Below are 25905 nucleotides of genomic sequence, written 5' to 3'. Positions count from 1 at the left end.
AAAAAAAAAAAAAAAAGTTAACTGTACATATAGGCTTTGCATGTTTTTCTATATCTGTTATATTTCACAATACTGGTGAAAACTATATACAGTTTGATGCCAATAATGTGAAATACATATTTCAACATAGAAAAAATTATTGACATACTGTATTCTAACATGCTAATAGTGGTTATCCCTGGGTAACGAGGTTTGTGTTTTTTCTACACTTCTCCACATTTCCCATGTTTACTACAAAGAGTACGTATTACTCTTGTAACTGTGTACACATTTGGTATGTCAGACTTTATTACAATTTTTAGCCTACCGGAGGGTATGTAATGTTATCTTATTATAGTTTAATTTGCATCTCTCCGATTACTAATGAAGCTGATCATCTTTTTATATGTTTATTGTCCAATTTGATTTCTACCTACATGAATTGCCTGGTCAAATCTTTGGCTCATTTTGCTGTTTATTCTTTTTCACTGGTTCGCAGAAAATCATTAAATGCATTAAAAAGACAAGGTCGCCATCTAAAATGGAAACTAATAAGGGTGAACATAAAAGAGATGAGATGAGCCATCTGTGGAAGTCTATGCAGAAAATAACTAACTACACAAATTGGTGATGCATATGGTCTCACTAGGGTGACCTGAAAGCTCATCAAGGAGTCTAAGGTATGTTTCTAGAGTTGCCTGAGCTTAGAACTTGCCCTGTAGAGAAGAAAGAAAAAAACAGAACTGTCTGAGCTGATACCAATGTGCAAGACTGGCTGTGATCTGATTTATTCCAACATGTCTGTCCTGGGCAATGTGATGATGGCAGAAAACTTTAGTGACTCATGAAGAATACTGAAAACAGAGCGATATTACAAAGAATATATAGTCATGGGGCCACATAGCAATATATTTCAGTCAAATGATGGGCTGCATATACGATAGTGGTCCCATAAGATTATAACTGGGGCCCCAAATTCCCAGTTATTCTTATCGCTTAGTGACATGGTAGCCATCATAACATGTTAGCACAACACACTACCTTTTCTATGTTTAGATGCATGAATGCTTGCCTTTGTATTACAACTGCCTACAGTATTCAGTACAGTCACATGGCTGCACAGGTTTGTAGCCTAGGGGCATGTAGTAGGCTATACCATCTATGCTTATGTGAGTACACTCCATGACGTTCACACAATGAGATCACATGACATTTCTCAGAATGTCTCTCCATTGTTAAGCAAGGCATGGTTGTATCTGTCTTTACAGTCGTGGTTCTCAACAAGGGGTGATTCACCACCCCCCACTCCCTAAGGGACTCTGGGCAATGTCTGGAGTTATTTTTGGTTGACAAGACTAGGGAGGGGAGTACTACCCGCATCTAGTGGGCAAGCCAAGGATGCTGCTAAACATCCTCCAACACAAGGACACCCACCCACCTCATCCCTTGCAGAAAAATTATCTGGTCCAAAGGTCAACAGTGCCATGGTTGAGAAACTCTGCTCAGTAGTCTCTATCTAGGAGAGTACTCAGGCCAGGCGCCACGGCTCACACCTGTAATCCCAACACTTTGGGAGGTGAGGCGGGAGGATCACCTGAGCCCAGGAGTTTGAGATTCTGTCTCTACAAATAAATAAAAAAATTAGTTGGGCATGGTATCACATGTTTGCGGTCCCAGCTACATGGGAGGCTGAGGTGGGAGGATCCCCTGAGCCTAAGGGTTGGGGTGGCATTGACCCATGATGGTGCAACTGTACTCTAGCTTAGGTGACAGAGTGAGAACCTGTTTCAAAAAAAAAAAAAAAAAAAAAAAAAAAACATGCCAGGTGTGGTGGCTCATGCCTGTGATCCCAGCACTTTGGAAGGCCAAGGCAGGTGGATCAACTGAGGTCAGGAGTTGTAGATCAGCCTGGCCAATATGGTGAAACCATGTCTCTACTATTAATACAAAAATTAGCCAGGCATGGTGGCGCATGCCTGTAATCGCAGCTATTCAGGAGGCTGAGGCAGGAGAATCCCTTGAGCCCAGGAGGCAGAGGTTGCAGTGAGCTGAGAGTGCGCCACTGCACTTCAGCCTGGGCGACAAGAGCGAAACTCCGTTTCCAAAACAAAACAAAACAAAAAAACAAAAAAACTCAGCCCTCAGGGACTCTTCTTCAAGGTGAAGAAGGGCAAATCCCCAGGCTGCCCCACCTTGAGAGTTAATCCAAACTCCTCGAGACCTACACTCAGCAAGCTCCTCCAAGGCTACACAGCAGGCACTGTGCTGTCAGAAGGAGGCCTCCCTCATGGAGAAAGCCTGTACAAATAAGAGCACTTGGAGCCCACAGAACATCAGTGCTGAAGGGCTCTCAGAATCAGCTGATCCATCCCCCACTCAGAGAGAGAACCCGACTGCTGACAACAGCAGCATGGCATCACGGGAAGGAACAGAAAATGAAGAGGCACACACGGAGCCAGGCTACTAACTGGCTATATATATACCTAACAAATATACCTCATGGTGATTATTTCATGAAGAACTAGAGAGGTGAGAGAAGTTGCCATCACAATAGAGCTACAAGCAGTTACTCCCAACTAGGAGAACTGGGATATGCTCCAGAGAGGGAGCAATATTTCAGCAGGACCCAAAAATCTGAGATTTGTGTGGCAGTTTCAAATGATGGCTAAGAATTATTTGGCACTCTTCCCTTAAGAGGTAGGATATATGTTCTCACTTTGAATCTAGACTACCCTCAACTGACTCATAACCTATAGAATTCAATGAAAGTCATGCTAGTGACTTCTGAGGCCAAATCATAAAAGACCATGATCTAGGCATATATCCCAAAGAATTGAAAACAGCTGCTCAAACAAAGACTTGTACACGAATGTCCACAGCAGCACTACTCACAACAGCCAAAGGGTGGAAACAACCCAAACGTCCATCAGCTGATGGCTGGACAAGCAAAACACGGTCTACCCGTACAATAGAATACTATTCAACCGTAAGTTGAATAAGAAGAAATGGAGTACTGATCCACGCTGCAACAGGGAGGAACCCAGAAAACATCATGCTAAGTGAAACAAGCCAATCTCAAAAAGACAAATATTATCTGATTCCGTTGCTATGAAATGTCCAGAATAGGCAAATCCAGATAGGAAGCAGATGAGTGGGCGCCAGGGGTTAGGGGAGGGGGAATGGTGATGATCACACACACAAAAAATGTATTTAATGCCACTGAACTGTGTGCTTTAAAATGGTTAAAATGGTAAATGTTATGTGTATTTTACCACAGTTTTTAAAAGGTTTTTTTTTTAAAAGGCCCATCTGTCTTCTACTTTGTCTACTGGAATACTCACGCTTAGAACGTAAAGGGGCTATGTAAGAAGTTCAAATACAGTTTCCTTGCTATAAGGAAGCTCAAATCAGAGAGGCCACGTGTGGGTGTTCCAGTGGACAACCCCAGCTAAGCCCATCCTTTATGACATGTGAGTGAAAAAAAACCTCCAAATGACTCTAGCCCCCAGCCATTTGAGTCCTCCTAGCTGAGGTCCTAGATACAGTAGAGCAGAGACAGCCAGCCTTGCTGCATTATCCTAATTCCCAACCTATGGAGTCTAAGAGCATAGTAAAACAGTTGTTTCAAGCCACTAATGTGTGGAGGTTCATTATGCGGCAATAGGCGACAGCAACAGCTTTCAACCTGGGAGAAAGGGGGCAAGTGTCTTCTTGGCAGATAGCACTACAGCAACAATGGAATCCTTGTGTGTCTTTTAAGATACATGTGACTATGTATAGTTGCTTCCAGGTCTGTCTGGACTTTAATCTCCTTGAGGGCAGGTGCATGTTTTACCCTGCTCTGTTTTACCCACAGTGCCCCCACATGGGTCCTGGCTGCTCATTCAGGATGAGGCCTGCCGCCTGCCATCTGCCCTTCAGATCCACTCTCTGTGCCCCAGGCCACTGAGTGGTATGAGCTTCATTAAAGGGCTTCTTTGTCCTCTGGCCTCCTTGGGGTTAGCCCATGGGTTTCCTTAGTATCTCAAGTGCCATTCACATCTCAGATTTTTTTTCCCCCACATTGCCCTTAGGCTGAAAGAAATACTGAATATAGTTATACCATCCCAGGCTAGCTGAAGCAGCAATAAAAAAACAAAAAAAAGAAAAAGTAGAATGTCAAAATGAGCCCAGGCTGTGCCCTGGGCACTATTTTGGTGGAAATAAATTCCACACTGCAGTAATACTTCCTGTGGAGAGTATCACCTCTAATTTAGAAAATAATCCCAAATACAACCACCTAACAATGACAGCTAGATGTTTTCTAGCCTGTCCTCTACACAGATGTTCACTGAACAGGGGTGTTGTATCTGTAGGATTCAACTACAGCAGTTTTCAAAGATACTTCTGCTGTAAAGCAGCAGAACATTCTGACATCTTGTGAGAAGCCCAAGGTAGAAAACTAATAAAAACAAAGCTCAAAACTGGTTGAAGTGGAGTTGTTCTGCCTATGGAGTAGCTATTCTTTCATTCTTTTAAACTTGCTTTCAGGCTGGGCACGGTGGCTCACGCCTGTAATCCCAGCACTTTGTGAGGCCATGGCAGGTGGATCACCTGAGGTCAGGAGTTCAAGACCAGCCTGGCCAACATGGTGAAATCCCATCTCTACTAAAAATACAAAAATTAGCTGGGCGAGGTGGCGGGCGCCTATAATCCCAGCTCCTCAGGAGGCTGAGGCAGGAGAATCACTTGAACCCGGGAGGCAGAGGTTGCAGTGAGCCGAGATTGTGCCACTGCACTCCAGCCTGGGCGACAAGAGCAAAACTCCGTCTCAAAAAAAATAATAATATAAGTAAATAAAATAAAAATAAACTTGCTTTCAAGAAACAAACCAACAAACAAAAAACAACACTGGTTGAAGCGGGAGTGGGGGATTCAGGTGCACCCATTCCTGTCTGGTCCTCTCCCCACACCCCGACTCCTATCCCCAACTTGAGAGACAGGGAATCGACACAATTAGCTGAAGCCACAGCACTGGTAAGGGCGGCCAGGAGAAAGGCGGGCCGGCAGCACACTCCTCCTCCTCCTCAGCGAAGGGGCAAGTGTGGCCTGCACAAATCAGAAACCCTCTGTCTGCTGGCCCCAGGCTGCATTCTGCTTCAAGTGCGGCCATCAGGACTGGAGGAGAAGGGTGGGAAAGGCCTCTGGAGACAGCCAGTGACCCCCACTGCAGGTGACCTGCAGCATGGGCCACGCTCCAAAGCAGAAGTACAGACTCCCATCTCCTTGTAAAGCAGTTTGGAATCAAATGCAAACACCAGAAATCCAGCTACCTTCCTGGGTCCTCAGAGATGCTTCTAAACAGTCATTGCTGCACCAAAAACATCACTACAACCCAATTTTCTGCACATTTATTTTAAAATACTGAACTTAGAGCATTCTAGGGATTGATTTAAAAATGGTAAAACTGAAACAATGTAAGGAAACATCACATACTAGTTTTCCAAAGAAGGAAGAGGATGCTAGTATCTAACTCTTAGCTTCTTATTAGCATCCTGTTTTAGTTATAACAAAATATACTGTATTCAACAGTTTAAAACAATACACATTTATTGTCTCAGTTTTAGAGATAAAAGTCCAACCCAGGTCTCATGGGCTAAACTCAAGGTGTGGGCAGGGCTGTGTTCCTTCTGGAGACTTCAGAGAAAAATCTGTTCCCTGTCTTTTCCAGCTTCTAGAGGCTGTGCGGTCCTTGGCTCCTTCCTGGCCCCTTGCTCCATCTTCAGAGCTAGCAATGGCGGGGCGAGTCCTTCGCATATGACATGGCTCTAATCCCCGCCTCTTCTACCTCCCTCTTCTGTATTTAAAGGACCCAGGTGATTACATTGGGCCCACCTGGATAATCCAGGCTAATATTATTTTAAGGTCAGCTGATTGGCAGCCTGAATTCCATCTGCTACCTTACTGAATTTCCCTTGCCATGGAGCCTAACATACTCACAGGTTCCAGAGATCAGGATGTGGACATCTTTGGGGGCTCATTACTATTCTTTCTACTGCAGCTTCCCACCCCACTCCATGTAGAAGATGTGCCTACGTGAAAGATTTTCTGGCCCATTCTTGATAGGTGTCTATGATGAAGTGAAGCTTTTACATGCAAACCAACATTCACCAGTCAGTGGACCTAGCCTCAGGGAGGGCCCAGTCTGGATTGGGGGACAGGAACCCCTTGAGCCAGTCCTCCCAGGCACCCAAGAGCAGAAGAGGAATAACGTGTAAAGTACAAAACCTAAGAGTGAGCCAGGCGTGGTGGCTCACACCTGTAATCCCAGCACTTTGGGAGGCTGAGGCAGGCGGATCACCTGAGGTCGGGAGTTTGAGACCAGCCTGACCAACATGGAGAAACCCTGTCTCCACTAAAAATACAAAATTAGCCGGGTGTAGTGGCGCATGCCTGTAGTTCCAGCTACTTGGGAGGCTGAGGCAGGAGAACTGCTTGAATCCAGGAGGCAGAGGTTGCAGTGAGCCAATATCGCGCCATGGCACTCCAGCCTGGGCAACAAGACTGAAACTCCATCTCGACGAAAAAAAAAAAAACACCTAAGAGTGAATACACAGCAGAAAAGCGAAACACCAGGTGGGGAAAAGAACAGAACAGGAAAATCGATGTATCTGGAAGGTATCTTTCCTGAATGCACAAGAATGAAACCCAGCTCCTCCCAACACTCCCTTCTGAGCAGCCAAAATGGGCCTAATCAGCATCATCTCCACTGAAGGCAACTTCATGCCCTTCCTCAATGCCTACTGATGCTGATTCCTGGATAGTTTCTGTGCACGTGTTTAAAAACACGGGCTGGGCGTGGTGGTTCACGCCTGTAATCTCAGCACTTTGGAAGGCCAAGGCAGGTGGAACACCTGAGGTCAGGAGTTTGAGACCAGCCTGGGCAACATGGCAAAACCCCGTCTCTACTAAAAGTACAAAAAAATTAGCCGGGTGTGGTGGCGGGCTCCTGTAATCCCAGCTACTCAGCAGGCTGAGGCAGGAGAATCTCTTGCACCTGGGAGGTGGAGGTTGCGGTGAGATCGCATTATTGCACTCCAGCCTGGGCGACAGAGCAAGACTCCATCTCAAAAAAACAAAGAAACAAACAACACATTTGAGATACCCTGTGTCCAAAGTAATGCAAGGGATAGAGATGTGACCTGTGACAGCAAGGAAAAGACTGAAAACCAGTCAAAGCAGGTAAGACTAACAGGCAGAGTCCCCAGACCTTCTGCCAGACCAGTGCAGCAACTGACTAGCACCCATAATGGTGACCCTGGAGCCATGTAGGAAAGGGAAGTTCCCCTCTCCCCATCATGCCACTGTTGCATGGACCATTCCTGAACTCGGGCAGGCAGGGTTAAGCATCTCTGGGCCAACCCTGCAGATGCCTTTGTGGCCCATCTGGCTCAGTCCAATACCCTAAGTCAGCCCATGAGGCTTCTACCTGGATCTCAGCCTGGCATCTCAGCACTGCCAGCACATGGGGCCCACTTTGCTCTTATGCCCCCCGAACCAAGCTCTAGGACCTTGAAAACAACCCCAGGCCGGGCGCGGTGGCTCAAGCCTGTAATCCCAGCACTCTGGGAGGCCGAGACGGGCGGATCACGAGGTCAGGAGATCGAGACCATCCTGGCTAACACGATGAAACCCCGTCTCTACTAAAATACAAAAAACTAGCCGGGCGAGGTGGCGGGTGCCTGTAGTCCCAGCTACTCCGGAGGCTGAGGCAGGAGAATGGCGTAAACCCGGGAGGCGGAGCTTGCAGTGAGCTGAGATCCGGCCACTGCACTCCAGCCCAGGCGACAGAGCAAGACTCCGTCTCAAAAAAAAAAAAAGAAAAGAAAACAACCCCAACCCAGGGGTAACATGTTGCCACTTCTCACACTTATTCTGCTTGGATTATACAGTGAATTTTTTCAAATGGCAATGTAATTCCTATACAATTCACCCTTTTAAAGTGTACAAGTCAATACCCAGTGAATTTTTAACTGAAAATATAGTTCCTATACAACTCAGCCCTTTTTTGTTTTGTTTTGAGACAGAATCTCGCTCTGTCGCCCAGACTGGAGTACAGTGGCATGATGTCAGCTCACTGCAGCCTCTGCCTCCCAGATTCAAGCAATTCTCATGCTTTAGCCTCCCAAGTAGCTGGGACTACAGGCATGTACCACCATGCCTGGCTAATTTTTGTATTTTCAGTAGAGATGGGGTTTTGCCATGTTGGCCAGGCTGGTATTGAACTCCTGACCTCAGTTGATCCACCCGCCTCAGCCTCCCAACAAGCTGGGATTACAGGCATGAGCCACTGCGCCCGGCCACAATTCAGCCTTTTAAAGTGTACAATTCATGGTTTTTAGTACATTCACATATTTTGCAATCATAACCTCTATCTAGTTCCAGAACATTGTCATCATCCCAAACAGAAACCCCTTGCCCATTAAGCACACACTCCCCATCCCCCTTCATCCCAGCTGCTGGCAACCACTAATCTACTTTCTGTCTCTACGGATTTGCCAACTCTGGACATTTTGTATAAATGATGCCTTTCAAGGTTTCCTTCACTTATTTGTAAAATGTGGCTTGGAATGTCTTGCTCACTTGGAGCCAGGTGCTGTGCTAAATGCTTTATACGTTTCTACTCATTTAATCCTAATAACCACCCCATGAGGTAGATAGTGTTGTTATCCCTATTTCACAGATGAGGAACCGTAGCACTGAGCAGTTAGGCGCATGGGACAGAGTCACAGCAGCACTGGGCAGGTGTGCTTTAAAGCCTATACTCCATGTGTAAGCTGGACCTGTCTTTAAGGGAGCAGGCACTTGGTGGCTTGCCAACATGCTCATTACGTTTATTCTTTTATTCTTTTGTTTTGTATGTGTGTGTTTGTTTTGTTTCGTTTGAGACAGGGTCTCACTCTGTCACCCAGGCTGAAGCGCAATGGTACGATCTTGGCTCATTGCAACCTCTGCCTCCCAGGCTCAAGCAATCCTCAGCCCTCCGAGTAGCTGGGACTACAGGCACACGCCACCACGCCTGGCTAATTTTTGTATTTTTTGTAGAGATGGGGCTCTTGTTATGTTACCCAGGCTGGTCTCCAACTCCTGAGCTCAAGTAATCTGGCCAACTCAGCCTCCCAAAGTGCTGAGATTACAGGCATGAGCCACTGTGCTCAGCCCCTCCATCATGCTTATTCTTGACCACTTCTCACATTCCTATTACCTGCCTGATCCCTGAAGGTATCTGTGTTCATGTCTTCTGCTCTGGTTATGCAGATAAACCTGAGTTCAAATCCAATTCAGCTAAGCATTATCTTGATTAAGTTCCTAAACCTCTCTGGCCCCATATTTTTCATCTGAGAAGTGGGTTACCAACAAGTTGCCTTTAAGACTCTATGTAAAAGGGCCACTATGGACATCAGGAGGTGATATGGGTCACAGTGCCACAGGTCAGGGTAATGCGGCGAGGCACTGAGAGCCTGGCCTATAGGTGTTCCAGAAATGAAGCTCTTGTTAAGATTACTACCCGTCCACATCACTGACAGTCTTCTCCCTGCTGCTCAAAAGAACAGCTTCCCATTTCTGGAGGCACATACAGGCAGCATATCTGTCCTCAGAGGACTTTTTGGAACTGGTAAAATACACAGCAGACTGAAAAGCCCTCTGTAATTAGAACAAATATAACTTGTTAATCGCCCTTTAAACCCCTGGGAGCCTAAAGTCAGCCTCTACTTGCTACTTGCTAGAGCCTGGAAGGATTTCTCAGATTATGAAGAGCTGCTTCTGCATGCTTTCTGAGGTCTGCCAGCATTTCTCAGCCACATCCCACTACTGAAGACCAGGACCAAGAATAAAGTGGCTCTCAGCAGGCCTACACAAAACGCCACTCCAGGGCTCAAGGAGAGTCAACTGGTGCCTGAGGCACTCGCTTTGTGTTTGTCATTTTGATGCAGCAGCTCTGAGACTACCAGGATCCCGGAGAAGACCGCCAATGCAAAATCATATTATCTTATTTTGGACAAAAGATCCAGAAAACTGTTGGCCAGGCGCGGTGGCTCACACCTGTAATCCCAGCACTTTGGGAGGCCAAGGCAGGTGGATCATGAGGTCAGGAGATAGAGACCATCCTGACTAACACGGTGAAACCCCGTCTCTACTAAAAATACAAAAAATTAGCTGGGTGTGGTGGTGGGCACCTGTAGTCCCAGCTACTTGGGAGGTTGAGGCAAGAGAATGGAGTGAACCCGGGAAGCGGAGCTTGCAGTGAGCCGAGATCGCGCCACTGCACTCTAGCCTGGGCAACAGAGCGAGACTCCATCTCACAAAAAAAAAAAAATCCAGAAAACTGGGCCCTTATCTTGAAACCAAAGCTTATTCTGTTTTGGGTTTTTTAATTTAAACAATAAAAGATCGCTGGGTAGCAGTCTTATCTGGGTTGAATCCTGGCTCTATGTCTTCTGAACTATGTGACCAGGGTCCCCTCATCTGAAAGCCAATGATAATATCTAGTCTGCAAAATGGTCGAGGCAATTTAAAGCAATATATGTGAAGTGCCTGGCACACAGGAAGCACTCAGGAGATGGAGTGGTAGCTGGTAGCAAGGCTGCAGATCTAAGCCTGGTCCCCTCAAAACACCTTTGTGATTGTCAGGCATCATATGGATGAGCAAACAAATTCGGGGAACTCATTTTCCCATAGTCCCTAAGTGGTCGAAGTGGGGTACCTCCAGGTGCAAGGGCATATGCCTAGGGCTTAAAGGCAGTGACTGTGCAGTCGGACAAACCTTGCATCAAATCATAATTCTGGCAATTGCTGTGTGACCTAAAGCAAGTTACTTCATCTCTCTGTACCTCTGTTTCCTCATCTGTAAAACAGATGTATTGGTTCTGTCTCCTCTCCACCTCTTAAATCAACAATTGTAACGTGCAAATCTGAGACCCAATCTTTTTTTCTTTTTTTCTTTTTTTTTTTTGAGACGGAGTCTTGCTGTGTCGCCCAGGCTGGAGTGCAGTGGCGCAATTGCAGATCACTGCAAGCTCCGCCTCCCGGGTTCATGCCATTCTCCTGCCTCAGCCTCCCGAGTAGCTGGGACTACAGGTGCCCGCCAACACGCCTGGCTAATTTTTTGTATTTTTAGTAGAGACAGCGTTTCACCGTGTTAGCCAGGATGGTCTTGATCTCCCGACCTCATGATCCACCCACCTCGGCCTCCCAAAGTGCTGGGATTACAGGCTTGAGCCACCGTGCCGGCAAGACCCAATCATTTCTATTCCCCACCTTCTCAATGTGCACAGAATGTTGAAGACTTTCAGAAGACAGCTTTGAAGGGAGTATCATTTTCTAACTTTTTTTGTGCTTCCACTTTCAAGATTTCCATGTCCTTAGATGCANCTACAGGTGCCCGCCAACACGCCTGGCTAATTTTTTGTATTTTTAGTAGAGACAGAGTTTCACCGTGTTAGCCAGGATGGTCTTGATCTCCCGACCTCATGATCCACCCACCTCGGCCTCCCAAAGTGCTGGGATTACAGGCTTGAGCCACCGTGCCGGCAAGACCCAATCATTTCTATTCCCCACCTTCTCAATGTGCACAGAATGTTGAAGACTTTCAGAAGACAGCTTTGAAGGGAGTATCATTTTTCTAACTTTTTTTGTGCTTCCACTTTCAAGATTTCCATGTCATTAGATGCAAGTCAATCAAATGATCATACTTTTTCCCACAAATGCATTGTAAACAAAATAAAAATTTTATCCTAAAGGGAAAATGAAAAAGAAAATTCAACAACTCTTTACCCCTATAACTTCCTTTATTTTTCTCCATAGCACTGACAATATATCTAGATTTCGATGCTGGGCTTGTTTTCTGCCCGGACCAGGACGTAAGCTCTATGAAGACAATGTCAGTTTTGTTCACTACCGCATCATCAGTTCCTAGAACAGAGCCTGGCACCTCTGTAGAATGTTAAGTGGCTCTTCGTGAATCAACTCCAGGTGGGTTGCCCACATGAAAAACATTTCTGCATCTTTTGCAAAAGTGGCTTGGCTAGTACCATCCACTGTTTTCCAGTGTTCCTTTATGTGACATAAATCTTACTAGAACTCAGTACTAGGACAAAGTGTGTGTGTGTGTGTGTGTGTGTGTGTGTGTGTGTGTGTGTGTCCTGAGCTCATATATTTTCCGCCAGCTGGGTTCACTTCTATTGTCAGGAAGCTCGGAGCATAATTCATGTTCAATTACAGTGTTTCCCTTAATCCCTTTTTCTGATGGGGACATAGGATATAAATAAGTGTAAGAAGATTCTGTTGGTACATGTTTAAGACCCTATTTTTAACCACAGACTGCATTTATTCTAATAAGATGCTTCTCAAACTTGAATGTGCCAGAGAATTACCCACGGATCTAGTTGAAATGCAGAATCAGACTCAGTAGGTCGGGGGCGGGGCGTGAGATGCTGCAGTTCTTACAAGCTCCCAGGTGATGCCTATGCGGCTGGGCCCTGGACCACATTTTGAGCAGCAAAGGGTCTAAGAAACGTGCTTCCTTGATTCAGCAGGATTTCTCTCTCCTGTTCCTTGGCAAAACATGACCAAAGTCTCAAAAACTGAAGCGGACGGCAGAAGCACCTAGAGAGCTGGTTAGACCTACACCTCGCTGACCCACCCCCACACCCCATGCCCGCTGTGATCCCGACAAAAGGAGCTAGGAATCCACCTAGGTGCTTCCGCTGTCGGTGACCTCGCAGCAAATTTCGAAAATGACTGCTCTCTTTAAGGTTTTCTCAAAGGTAAACTCCTGGAGACAGCTGTTGTCACCAGTGACACCTGCTCGTTCAGGATTTTAGGGGGCCCATCCGCTGTTTCCAGTCCAGCGTCAGCCCACCTCTCCGGCTACTCCGACCGCGGCGGAGTCAACCCCCACGGGCCCGGGACTCAGACCCCCGCCGCTCCGCCTCGGACAGCCGGGCCAGCCGGTGGCAGCCACCGCAGGCCCGCAAGGCGGGGACCGTGCCGCTCATGCGCAGAGCGACCCCTGGGCCCACAGGGCGGGGACCCCGCGCGCCCCCCGCCCGCCTTACCTCTCTGGACCAGGGTGGCCAAGGAGAAAGCGAGGCAGACAAGGAACGCTGAGCGCCAGGCCACCATGGCTGGGAGCAGGCGGAGGGCCCCGGAGGAGCACAGTTAGCGCGAGAGCGCCCGAAGGGGAGGCCGAGGAGCAGCGGGAGGAGGAGCCCCGCCGCCTCTGCAGGGTCCCGCCCAAAGCCGGCGCGCGCGCGGCGCGGCCCCGGGAGAGTGGAGGTCGGGCGCGCTAGAGAGCCGGCGCCTGAGGGCGCCCCGGCTGGGGTTAGGTCGGGGGGGCGGGGCGAGGCTGCACTATCGGGGGCGGGGCCGGGGTCTGGAGGCGGGGCTCCGGGCGAGGGCGTGGCCCCGGCTCCAGGTGGTGGGGAACTTCTGGTTTTGGGTTGGGTTGGGTTGGGTTGGGTTGGGTTGGGCTGGGCCCAGCGGCAGCGCGCGGTCCGCAGACCCTGTCCCACCCCGGTCCTCGAGACCGAAGTCTCGGAGGTGGCCCCGCAGACCTGGAGCAGTGAGTCACCAGTGCCGGAGAGCAGGAGGCGGCAGCGCCGGTGGGCACCGATTTCCTCCCGGGTGACCTTGAGCAGGGCTCTTCCCCTTCTGGCCTTGGTGTTCTCCCGGTGAAGGGTTGTTCCCTCGGGGCCCCTCCAGACACCGTCCAGCATGGAGCCCCGCACTCTGTCCCCACCCGCCGTTCCCTGCAGGAGGCCATAGTGGAACCCTGACCGGAGACTGAAGAAAAGGACCGTTTTCGTGACTGGCTGCGGTAGATAAACAGTGACACGTCTCGAGGAAACGAGGACGGGGGCGCCCAGGTGGGCGAGAAGGGAGGGTGGGGGGCGTCCCGGAGCCGAAGCGCCGCGGGCCCGGGAGACTAGGGGTAGGGACTGGGTCAGCTCTCCCGAGGCTGTGATGAATGCGCTGAAAGTGCAAGTTCATATCTGCAGAGTCGATCTGAAAAACGTGCTTAATGACCGACAAACGCGCTGCAGTCCTTTCCCATGAACCCCCGCAAACGGAGTCCGTCTTCCAGACCCTAAGAAATCAGATTCCGATACTGTGCCGACCAGCAAAACGCCGGCTGCCTCAGTTCGTGGGAACGCTCCCTAGAAATGCCCCCAGCTGCAACCGGCTCTCCAAGACAAAGAGGAAGCGCTGCTACTCTCCGGAGTGGCGGCGTGAGCCTGTCCCTGCCATTATGCGGCACGGGCTGCCCAGGGCCACATCCTCCTTAGAGGGCGGCTACTACCACCTCCCCTCAATATCCATTAGGCAGCTTTCCTGTGCCCCCAACCCAGCCTTTGCTGCCATAGGCACCCCCCTCAGTGACTCCCACCAACCCCTAAGGAACAGTGGGGTCTGGGGTCTCCCTGAGTTGAAGCCAAACTCTCCCGTGTGGCTTACATCCATTGCCCTGAATCTTAGGGCTGCAGAAACAAAACAGCATATAAGGAGTGGATCTTCCCAGGTTCGGGGCATTAATTACTCTATGAATGGAACATTATTCCATTCTAGCTGGAGAATTAACAGAAATAGCTGGTAGTTATTGAACATGGACTATACCATGGCATATTCCAGGCATTTTACCCTTAATATTTATTCCTCACAATGCCATATGTATCACCTAATAATTAACGAGGGAAAAGCAGCAAAATGGAGGTTCCTTGAAGCTGGGGAGTTAGCCAGGTCTAGTCTCATGTGTCAAAGGGGGAGGGTACCACTAGGAACCCCAGCTGATGAATGGCTAAGAATATGTGCTGTAGAGCCAGACCGGGTACAAATCCTGGCTAAACCCAACAAGGTTGTGCTAAGGATTAAACAAGATGGTGAAAAGTGAACAGCCTGCACACAGTGACAGAGGGCAGGGACCATTACTGGTTAATCTAGTAACGACTAAGGAAATAGTGACCACTGTGAGGTCAGGAGGTTACTGTCTATTCCAGGCTGTGGGCATGCCCCACCTTTGCTACTAAGTGCCCTGAGCCATTCCATAGGCCCTGGTGGTACCATCTGTACCAGGAGGGCACTAGATTTTCTGGTCTTTAGGAGTCTCAGGATCTGATGGGTAAACCCTGATGCATACACACTCATCTACACTGAGGAGGTGAGAAGCATGAAACCTCTAAGTTTGAGGCCATGTCAATCAATATGCAGTGGACAGTCACACGCAACTGAAACTCTAGCTGCTAAATGTGCTACAATGCCATATGCATTGTATCTTCTAGCTTGAGCTATCTTCTAGCTCAAGAGTAGTTCTCAAACTACACCCCATGGGCTAAATCCTATTCCCAGCTGTTTGTACAGCCTTCCAGCTAAAATTAGTAGTTGCATTTTTAAATGGTTGAAAAAAATCAAAAGAATGTTATGACATAAGTGTTTGGGTGAGCGAGAAGGGACAAAATGGAGGAAGGTGAACAAGATGGAGCAGTACCTGTTGTTTCCGGGTTCTTCATCACCAACTTACCCGCGCGCGGGAAAATGCAGCCCGCGCCCAGGACGATGCAGATCAACCGAGCATGCGCCAGGTGACGTCAATCCGAAGAGACCGAGACTTACCTGGCCGCACCTATGGAGACGCCCCTATCACGCCCTTATCCCGCCCACTGCCCTCCCCCTTCCAGTACCAATGCATTAAATTAAATTAAGACAATAAGAAAGTGATAGAAAATTCAAATTTCAGGTTTCATGAAGTTTATGAGAACACAGCCATGCCCACTGATTTCTGTATTCCCTATGGTGGCTTTTGTGCTACCGCAGTGGAGTTGAACAGTTGTGATAGAGACCATAGGGCCCACAAAGCCTAAAATATTTACTGTCTAACCCTTTACAGAAAAAGTTTGCTGATCTCATTTCTAGCAGATTGAACCATGACAACGATGAACATTAGCAGGTGATGATACAGGACCTTAAGAGTGTGCTCCTCTAAAGCGTGAAATGAGCATAGATGACCTGCTCTGACACAGGAATAAGAACCAAAAGAAAAGGACAATGTTTATCATGGTGGCCAAAAGATACTCACAAATAGTTCTTCCTTAATCAAAATATTGCAAATGTCTGAGATCGATTATCCTACCAGATACCTCTCCCTTTGTAAAATAACTTATCTTGGTCCTGGTCTGTCTCTCAGTCTCTTGTAAGTTAGGTTAATGTGAGTCAGAGAGGGCTGATTTGCCTGCCAGACTGAAGACCTGCTGGGAACTTAGTGAGCCTCTCAGTCAGGTACTGCTATCCTGCTGAATTGCAATTGAACATGCAGTTGATTTACATACAGGAAATTGTACACTTAAAAACCATGATCTGGCCGGGCGCGGTGGCTCAAGCCTGTAATCCCAGCACTTTGGGAGGCCGAGGCGGGCGGACCACGAGGTCAGGAGATCGAGACCATCCTGGCTAACACGGTGAAACCCCGTCTCTACTAAAAAAATACAAAAAACTAGCCGGGCGAGGTGGCGGGCGCCTGTAGTCCCAGCTACTCGGGAGGCTGAGGCAGGAGAATGGCGTAAACTCGGGAGGCGGAGTTTGCAGTGAGCTGAGATCTGGCCACTGCACTCCAGCCTGGGTGACAGAGCGAGACTCCTTCTCAAAAAAAAAATTAAAATAAAATAAAACCATGATCTGGGAGCACCTCCCCAACTTAGTTTGGAAGTGTATTTCCCAGGAGAAAAAAAAATTATTAAAAAAATTGTCAAAGCCATTATCTGTGTTCCCTGCCCCCACACATCGTATATACTCCCCACTACCAATGCACATGGGTTCAGGGACCCACTCTTGCCCAAGCCTGCCTCATCTACATACCACTTCCTTATTCCCACCCTCTTGCTGCACCGAGTTCCTCCCTGAACTTCTCATACCCTGAAAAATGCCACCAATTGGAAAACCATTTGGCCTGACAAGATTCTCTCCTAAAAATGTCCACCTTTCCCAAGCTGTGGCCCAAGCAGAGAAGTGTGGCATGGACAAACAGCCACCAGGGTGGCCTGGGAGAACAGGAGAGGCACACATATAGGGCTGGGTGGGTTTACACCAATCTCAGGTAAATAGGATTATGTGGGCCAGCTAGGTATCCATGGGACTGTGTTCCAAATTCCCCAAGGACTATACTTTCAGGAATTGTTTCTGTAATACATTACTAGAGAATGTTCTCTGAATGTGTAGAGCACAGAAAAGTACAAAATAATAATAAATTCCAAATCAGCTGAGTCCCTGGGTGGCCTCCCTCACCCATGATCAAAATCAGCTGTGGAAGGGCCTTGCCACCACCCCCACCACTGCTGAAGATGCCCATCAGGTGAGCACCACTGGCCATGCTGACAGCACCCCTTCCTTAATATCCACCCCGCCACTGATCCTTAGGGGCCAGAGCCAAGAGGGAGTCCACATGGGAATGAGGGCAGGGACAAAGGCTTTGCCCCAACTCAAGGTCACCCTCTGTGCTGTGGGACCCAAAGCAGCTCTGCTGGTGCTCAGGGCTTCCTCTACCCTCTCACAGCCTTGGAATTTAATCCCTCTAACCAAACCTGTTGGAGAGCCCTGGCTGGGTACAAAGGGACAGCACACCCTCCCTTCCCACCTCACTCCCCACCGTGCGGGGCAATTAAGAGACAAAGACTCACTTACATCTCAATGGACATGCAAACAGCCCCGACTGGCTGCAGGGAGGGGCGCACCGGGCTCTACAGCAATTTTCCCAAATGCCTGACTTCACAGTCAAGTTTCACCAGTCCCAGGAGGCAAAAAAAAAAAAAAAAAATGAGGTTGTCGTGGCAAGTTTCCCCCCTTAAGGCTAGAGTATTGACCTTTATCTTGAAATCATGAACTTGTTTTGGTATACAAAAGTCCTTTTATTTCATGAAAAGATAGTAGTGTTTTGTTTAATATGCTTACTTTGCAAAGAAGTTGGCAACCCTAAGAAATCTACTCATTGGTGAAATTCACAAGTCTGGGAACCACTGGCTATCCCAACAATATTCAGCCCACCCAGGCCCAGATACATAGGCATTTTTGGAACACACCCCATATGTAAACAGAAGCCCTAAAAATGCTTTCTAAAACAATGTTTCCTCTGATACTTTTTGAGTTGTAAGCACATTATCCCTTAGTCTCCTCCGCCTCTCCACAGCCTTCTTATTCTCTCCTCTCTTGGATTTGATAGTATGGCAAGGACAGGCAGGGCTTTGAATGCCATGCTAATGAGCAAAGATTTGGTTCTGAGAACAGAGGAGGAGCCACTGAAGGCTTTTAAGCATGAAGCAGCAGCGACAGGGAACTGGTCTACAGGAGTGCTACTGGCATCATATAGGGAGAGAGGCTGGGGACTGTGGGGCTGGAGAGAGGAGTTTGGATTCCTGGTGTGGACGTGGTGGAGATAGCAATTGTCATAGAAAAGAGGGGCTAGGTGTGTAGGCCTGGCCCAATTCTCAGGGCTGAGACGAAAAGAAAGTCCAAGGCTGGAGACAGATGATAGGCAATTATTATTCTGTCTGATGCAGATGGTTAAAGAGTTGAGCACACAGTGTGATGAGAACACAGAGGTACGGCCCCTCTCCCAGTGCACGGTCAGCGTAGAGCTGACTCAAAGAAGTAACGGTTTGGCCTGCAGACGGCAGCGTGTTCTGAGAGAACCACTGAAATGAGAGGAACCAGGTCACACAGGACTTGTAGACCAGGTGAAGATTGGATTCTACTCAAAGGCAACCATGAACCCCCAGGAGTTTTAACTGGAGATGGGGTGGTGCTGCCGGGTGATAAGATCAGGTTGACATTCCATGGTTTCATTTCTCCATGGAGTCTCAGGACTCTGTTGTACAGAACCCAGAAAATGATGCTCTAGGTGACAGGAGCCATTAGTGTGAAAAGCTGGGGAGAGTGGAGAAGAGACAGGGGTGGGGGAGGAGAGGGAGGAGGCAGTGCAGAAGTCCCGGGAATGCTTTGACTGGGCTCAGGAGGAAGGGTGAGGTGGCATGGAGACTCTTCTGCTCTGCCTGCTTGTCCCAGAAACAGCCCAGTGTGGTGGGTCAGGAGCAGTGGCTTCACAGACAGCAGGGTCATCTTCCATTGCCGTGTTTCTGCAGAGTGACACCCCCCTACCACCACCACCACCACCACCACCAATCCCTCCATCTTACATGCAGCAGAGTTGCTCACTCCCAAAGGGGGCCCTCTGTAATGTAATGCAACAAATTTCAATGAGAAACAAATCATCTCATCTTTTTTGATTCCTGTTAGGATTCCCATTGGTGGTTTGAGGAGTTTTCTTAACCCGCCAACAACCACACGATGGTGATGATATTGGCAATGATGGCCATGGTGACTATGATCCCAAAAGAAAAGAAGACGATGCCGAAGGCCAGTAGGTCACAACTTCGTTTCAAGGCTCATTATCATGGGAAGGCGTCCTCTTCCTTGGAAATCTAAATGCAGAACACCCATCCATCTTCAGGAAGCCTGTGCGTGTCAAGTCAGGCAGGGCAAAACCTTATACCTGCATGTTTTCCTAATGTAAGAGACTGCTCTGTAAATTTCTTTCTAGTGCTCAGTCGAGTTAATATGGAATTTGCATAAGCACTTGGCAAGAAATAACATATGTCTCTGTAATATTTCCGAGGCAGTATTTTCTTCTCCAAATCCTGACCTCTGTAGGAACAGGACTTAACATTTACCTCCCAAATGCAGAATAGGGCTGTATTTAACTTACCTAGTGAAGTCTCCCCTAAGTAAGCACTCAGGTGACTCAAACCACAGAAACCAACATTTGGTCTCTTTGAATTAAGTCTTTTCATGTAATTGGAGCAGCCCAAGAAACCTCCTGGAAAATGTTTCGGAACACAAATGTGGAATGCGGCATCCAATTAACAGCAATAACATTTTGTTCAAAAATAACTTTTGCAGACACATTACGATGTCCAAAACAGAACTGCCCATTGCCAGCCCCCAAACCACTCTGCTCCTCCCACAAGTGCTCCCCTGTCTTAGTAAATGGCACCACCAATCTCCCAGTTGCTAGGGCCCCAAACCTGGGAGGCAGATTTGCCCCCCTGCCCTGATCTCACCCACTCCGCTACCAAATCCTGAGAACTCTGTCTCCTAAAGTCTTGAATGTGTACACTCATCCCTGCCCTGAATAACTGCACAGCAGCCTCCTCCAGCCCAGTTTTTTAGCCAGCAACCACAGGAAGCTTCTTAAAAAGTAAATCAGATCATGTTGCTCCCTTGCTTAAAACCCTCCAGTCTCATGTCCCAGGCCTTCCATCTCACTCACAGTAAATCCAAATTTCTATTCATGGTCTGCACAGCCCACATGATCTGATCAGGCCCCTGCCTCCCTATATAACTCCTTAACTCTTTCCAGCTTCCCTTCTGCACTGCCTCCCGACCCCCAATCGTCACCTCCCTGACCCCACTATTCCACCTGTCTGGAATAACTTCCCTTCCTTCCTTCACCTGACTGGCCCCAGTTTTTCCCTCATGCCATAAAAGAACATACTGTTCCCAGCCTAGGAGAGGCTCAGGACCCATCCCTTCTACCCTCGCAGATCCTATGCTGAGTCCACCTTAACACTGAGCTTTGAATCCAGATGTGAGTTCAACTTGCTTTGCAATTTGCTGTCTCCTCACACTGGTCCTGTTTCTCAACTGTAGCAGCATGACAGAATCTTTGAGGAAGCTTTTTTTTCCCCCTTTAAATTGAGGTAAAATTCATGTAACGTAAAATTAACCCTTTAAAAGTGTACAATTTAGTGGCATTTACCACATTTGCAATATTGTGCAACTATCACCTCCATCTAGTTCTATAACATTCCCATCGTCCCAAAAGGAAATCCCAGACGCATTAAGCAGTCACTCCACATTAATCCTCCTCCAGCCCTGGGCAACCACTAATCTTTCTGTCTTTATTGATTTTGCCTATTGTGGACATTTTGTATAAATGGAACCATATACTATGTGGCCTTTTGTGTCTGGCTTCTTTCGCTGAGCGTAATGTTTCTGAGGCTCGTTCATGTTCTACCATGTATCAGAATTTCATGTCTTTTATGGCTGAATACTATTCAATTGTATAATAATACCACATTTTGTTTATGCATTCATCAGTAGATAGACATTTGGGTTGTTTCCAGTTTGGGGCTATTGTGAATAATGCTGCTATGAACATGGATGTACATGCAAGCTTATTGTTGGACATGTGTTTTCATTTCTCTTGGGTATACACACTAATTGCTGGGTATCAGGGAAGCTTTGAAAACTATGTTTGCCAGGGCCCTACTCTCCAAGTTTTCAATGTACTTGGCCTGGGATAGGATAAGGCATTTCTATCCATCTAAAAGCTGAGACCATGGTTGGACAAACTGAGGCCAGTGGGCCAAGTCCCGTCCACTGCCTGTTTTCATGTGATCCCTAAACAAAGAATAGTTGAGAAAAAGAAAAACGAAGAATATTTTGTGACACATGAAAATGATGTGACATTATTTAGTATTTAAGTTGAGAGGCCAAGGTGGGAGGATCACTTGAGCCCAGGAATTCCACACTAGCCTAGGCAACATAGCAAGATCTCATCTCTACAAAAAATAAAAAGTTAGCCAGGCATGGTGGCATGCACCTGTAGTCCCAGCTACTTGGGAGGCTGAGGCAGGAGAATGACTTGAGCCCCGGAGGTCAAGACTGCAGTGAGCCACGATCACACCACTACACTCCAGGCTGGACAGCAGAGTGAGACCCTTATCAACAAAACAAACAAAAAAGGTTTCAGTTTCCATAAGAGTGTTATTGGCACAAAGCCACACCCACTCATTTACATACTGTCTATAACTGCTTGTGTGCTACCAGGTCAGAGTCGAGGAGAGGCAACAGATTGTATGGCCCTCAAAGCTGAATATTCACTATCTAGTCCTCTACAGAAAAAGTTTGCTGGCCCCTACCTTTGTCCACTCTCGGTCCTCTTGTTACTAGATCTTTCAGCAACAGTGGGCATGGTTGATCAATCTCTACTGCCTGAAATACTTTCTTCAGCTTGACTGCTGGAAACCCACTCTCTTCTAGGGCTGCCTCTCTGGAGCTTGGGGAAGTACTACTGGGGGTGGATCTGTGGGTTCCAGTGTTCAGCAGTTGAGGCACTTTCCCTCCCTCATTTGGATGTCAGTGGGGCAGGGGAGGTATTAGTAGATCACTTCGTGGCTGTGGGCAAGTCACTCTTCCTCTATGGGCCTTGTTTTTTTTAATTCTGCAAACTGAGTTGGTTGGATAAGACTATCTCTAAGGTTCCAAGTTCTCTGATGATCACAGTATCAAGCACTGTCATCTGCATTACCTTGTCAAGTCCTCCTGGCAACCCATGGAGGATGGCACCATTTCTATCATTACTACAATCTTACAGATGCAGTAATATTCAGAGAAGGAAACTGACTTTAGCCAGGTCACCTGGCAAGTCAGCGGCCAACCCCAGGCTCAAACTCACGTGCAGTCAACCCCACTCTCTCTAGTAGAGAGACAGATGTGCCAGGCACCTGTTTAAGCCAACAAGACCTCAGAGAACTTGTGGGGCTGGGGAGGGCACACTGGCACGTGATGGCTGGGTCCGCTTTGTGTCATGGATGTTGGCAGCTGTGAGTGAGACCTGAGAAGCTCTGGGCAATGTGCCCAACACTGTGATAAACACTTGACAAATCTCATACTTAATAATTTCAATACTTCGGTCAGGTGCAGTGGCTCACACCTGTAATCCCAGTACTTTGGGAAGCCGAGGTGGGTGGATCATCTGAGGTCAGGAGTTCGAGACCAGCCTGACCAACATGGTGAAACCCTGTCTCTACTAAAGATACAAAAATTAGCCAGGCATGGTGGTGGGCGCCTGGAATCCCAATTACTTGGGAGGCTGAGGCAGGAGAATCGCTTGAACCTGGTAGGCAGAGGTTGCAGTGAGCCTAGATCGCACCATTGCACTCCAGCCTGGGCAACGGAGTGAGACTCTGTCTCAAAAATAATAATGATAATAATTTCAATACTCCATGAGGGGGTATATTAGTTTCCTATGGTTGCTGCAACAAATTACCACAAATGTAGAGGCTTAAAACAACAGAAATTTATTCTCTCACAGTTTTGGAGGCTGAAAGTCCAAAATCAAAGTGCCACCAGGACCATGCTTCCTCTAGGATAGAATCCTTCCCTGCCTCCTCCAGCTTCTGCTGTCAGGCAATCCTTGGCATGTCTACCCTTGTTGCTGCATCACTCCAATCTCTGCCTCTGTCTTCACTTGGCCTTCTGATAAAGTCACCAGGACCACGCTAAATCAAGTATGATCTCATTTCAAGATTTTTAAGTACATCAGCAAAGATCCTGTCTCCTAATAAGGTCACATTCTGAGGTTCCTGATGGACATGAATTTTAGGGGACATTATTCAACCCACTCCAGGGGGCAGTACTATTCCCAGCCTACAAATGAAAAAGCTGAGGCCCACTCTCATGCCATGAGACCAGTGCCCCCCTTAACTAGTTCTTTAGTGACTTTGGAACCAATGCCTAGTACTGGATCATTTCATCCCCTTACTTCTCATAAGACAGAAACAAAAAGAGGATGTAAAAAAAAACCCACATGAACCTTATCTTACACTGCATACAAAATGGAATTCGAAATGGATCAAAGACCTGAACTTAAGAGCTAAAACCATAAAACTCTTAGAATCAAATATTGAGGAAAATCTTTATGACATTGGATTTAACAACAAGCTTATGGATATGACACCAAAAAAGTACAAGCAAGAAAAGAAAAAAAATAGATAAATTGGATTTCATCAAAATTGAAAATTTGTGTACATCAAAGATACTATTGTTAAGTGTGGTGGCTTGTGCCTGTAATCCCAGCTACTTAAGAGGCTGAGGCAGGAGGATTACTTGAGGCCAGAAGTTCAAGATGAGCCTGGACAACATAGTGAGACCCCATCCCTAAAAATAATTTTAAAAATTAGTTGAGTGTTGCAGTGCACACCTGTAGTCTCAGTGTACTATGCTGTTCTTGTATTACTATAAAGGAATACCTGAGGCAGGGTAATTTATAAAGACAAGAACTTTAATTGGTTCATGGCTCTGCAGGTTGTACAAGCATGGCACCAACATCTGCTTGGCTTCTTCTGAGGGCCTCAGGAAGCTTACAGTCATGGCATAAGGCAAAGCAGGAGCAGGCATATCACAGGGTGAGAAGGAGGTGAGGGGGAGGTACCAGACTTTTAAACAACCAGATTTTGTGTGAACTGAGCAAGAACTCATTTATCACCAAGGGGATGGTGCTAAGTCATCTATGAGGATCTGTCCCCATGATCAAATCACCTCCCACCAGGACCCACCTTCAACATTGGGCATCACATTTCAACATGAGATTTGGAAGGAACAAACATCCAAACCATATCTCCTAGCTACTCAGGAGGCTGAGATGGGAGGATGGCCTGAGCCCAGGAATTCAAGGCTGTAGTGAGCCACGATTGCACCACTGCAATCCAGCCTGGGCAACAGAGCGAGACCCTGCTTTTTTTTTTTTTTTTTTCCAGATGGAGTTTCGCTCTTGTTGCCCAGGTTGGAGTGCAACGGCGCTATCTTGGCTCACCACAACCTCCGCCTCCCGGGTTCAAGCGATTCTCCTGCCTCAGCCTCCCGAGTAGCTGGGATTACAGGCATGTGCCACCACCCCGGCTACTTTTGTATTTTAGTAGAGACGGGGTTTCTCCATGTTGGTCAGGCTGGTCCTGAACTCCTGACCTCAGGTGATCCACCCACCTCGGCCTCCCAAAGTGCTGGGATTACAGGCGTGAGCCACTGCACCCAGCTGCGAGACCCTGTTTTTATTTTTTATCTCTAAAAAATGAAAATTTAATTTAATTTAATTTAAGAGGGTGCTATCAAGGATGTTATCAACAGAGTGAAAAGGCAACAAGCTACAAAATGGGAGAAAATATTTGCAAATCATATATTTAATGAGGGATTAATATGAAGAACTTCTATAACTCAACAACGAAAAATTCCAATTAAAAAATGGACAGGCTGGGCACAGTGGCTCACACCTGTAATCTCAGCACTTTGGGAGGCCAAGGTGGGAGGACTGCTTGAGGCCAGGAGTTCAAGACCAGCCTGGGCAACATAGCGAGACTCTGTCTCTACAAAAAAATTTAAAAAGGGACAAAAGACTGGAATAGACATTTCTCCCAATAAGACATAAATGGCCAACAAGCACATGAGGGTCAACATAACTAATCATGAGGGAAGTGCAAATCAAAACCACAATCAGCTACTACTTCACCCCTACTGGAAAGGCTATGCTTTTTTAAAAATTATTATTATTTTGAGACAGAGTCTTGCTGTTCTCACCCAGGCTGGAGTGCAGTGCCATGATCTCGGCTCACTGCAACGTCTGCCTCCCAGGTTCAAGAGATTCTCCTGCCTCAGCCTCTGAGTATCTGGGATTATAGGAGCCCACCACCATGCCCGGCTAATTTCTATATTTTTAGTAGAGATGGGGTTTCACCATGTTGGCCAGGCTGGTCTTGAACTCCCGACCTCAGGTGATCTGACCTTCTCCGCATCCCAAAGTGCTGGGATTACAGGCATGAGCCACCACACCCAGTCAACTTAGCATCATGTTTTCAAAGTTTGTCCTGATGTAGCCTGGAGCAGCATTTCATTCCTTTTTATGACTGAATAGTAGCCCACTGCATGAATATATCACATTTTGTGTCTCCATTCATTGGTTGATGGACATTTGGGTTATCTCCAGTTTTGTGCTGTTGCGAATAACGCTGTTGTAAACATTTGTGCACAAGTTTTTGTGTGAACATATGTTTTCAATTCTCTTGGGCC

The 25905-nt window shown here is 47.4% G+C and overlaps 1 protein-coding gene across 1 annotated transcript in view; it reads right to left on the bottom strand.

Annotated features, from left to right (window-relative positions):
• Positions 1–13370, bottom strand: part of CD99L2 (CD99 molecule like 2) — a 131033-nt gene extending 117663 nt beyond the window's left edge. Inside the window, exon 1 of the mRNA XM_017865525.1 lies at positions 13077–13370. Coding sequence (XP_017721014.1) covers positions 13077–13143 — 67 coding nt within the window. The 5' untranslated portion in view covers positions 13144–13370. The remainder of the gene's footprint in view (positions 1–13076) is intronic.
• Between the last annotated feature and the right edge of the window lie 12535 nt (positions 13371–25905).

Source organism: Rhinopithecus bieti, unplaced genomic scaffold (assembly GCF_001698545.2).
Source record: "Rhinopithecus bieti isolate Rb0 unplaced genomic scaffold, ASM169854v2 scaffold_80089, whole genome shotgun sequence".
NCBI lineage: Eukaryota > Metazoa > Chordata > Mammalia > Primates > Cercopithecidae > Rhinopithecus > Rhinopithecus bieti.
This window is presented reverse-complemented; position numbering and strand designations above follow the sequence as displayed.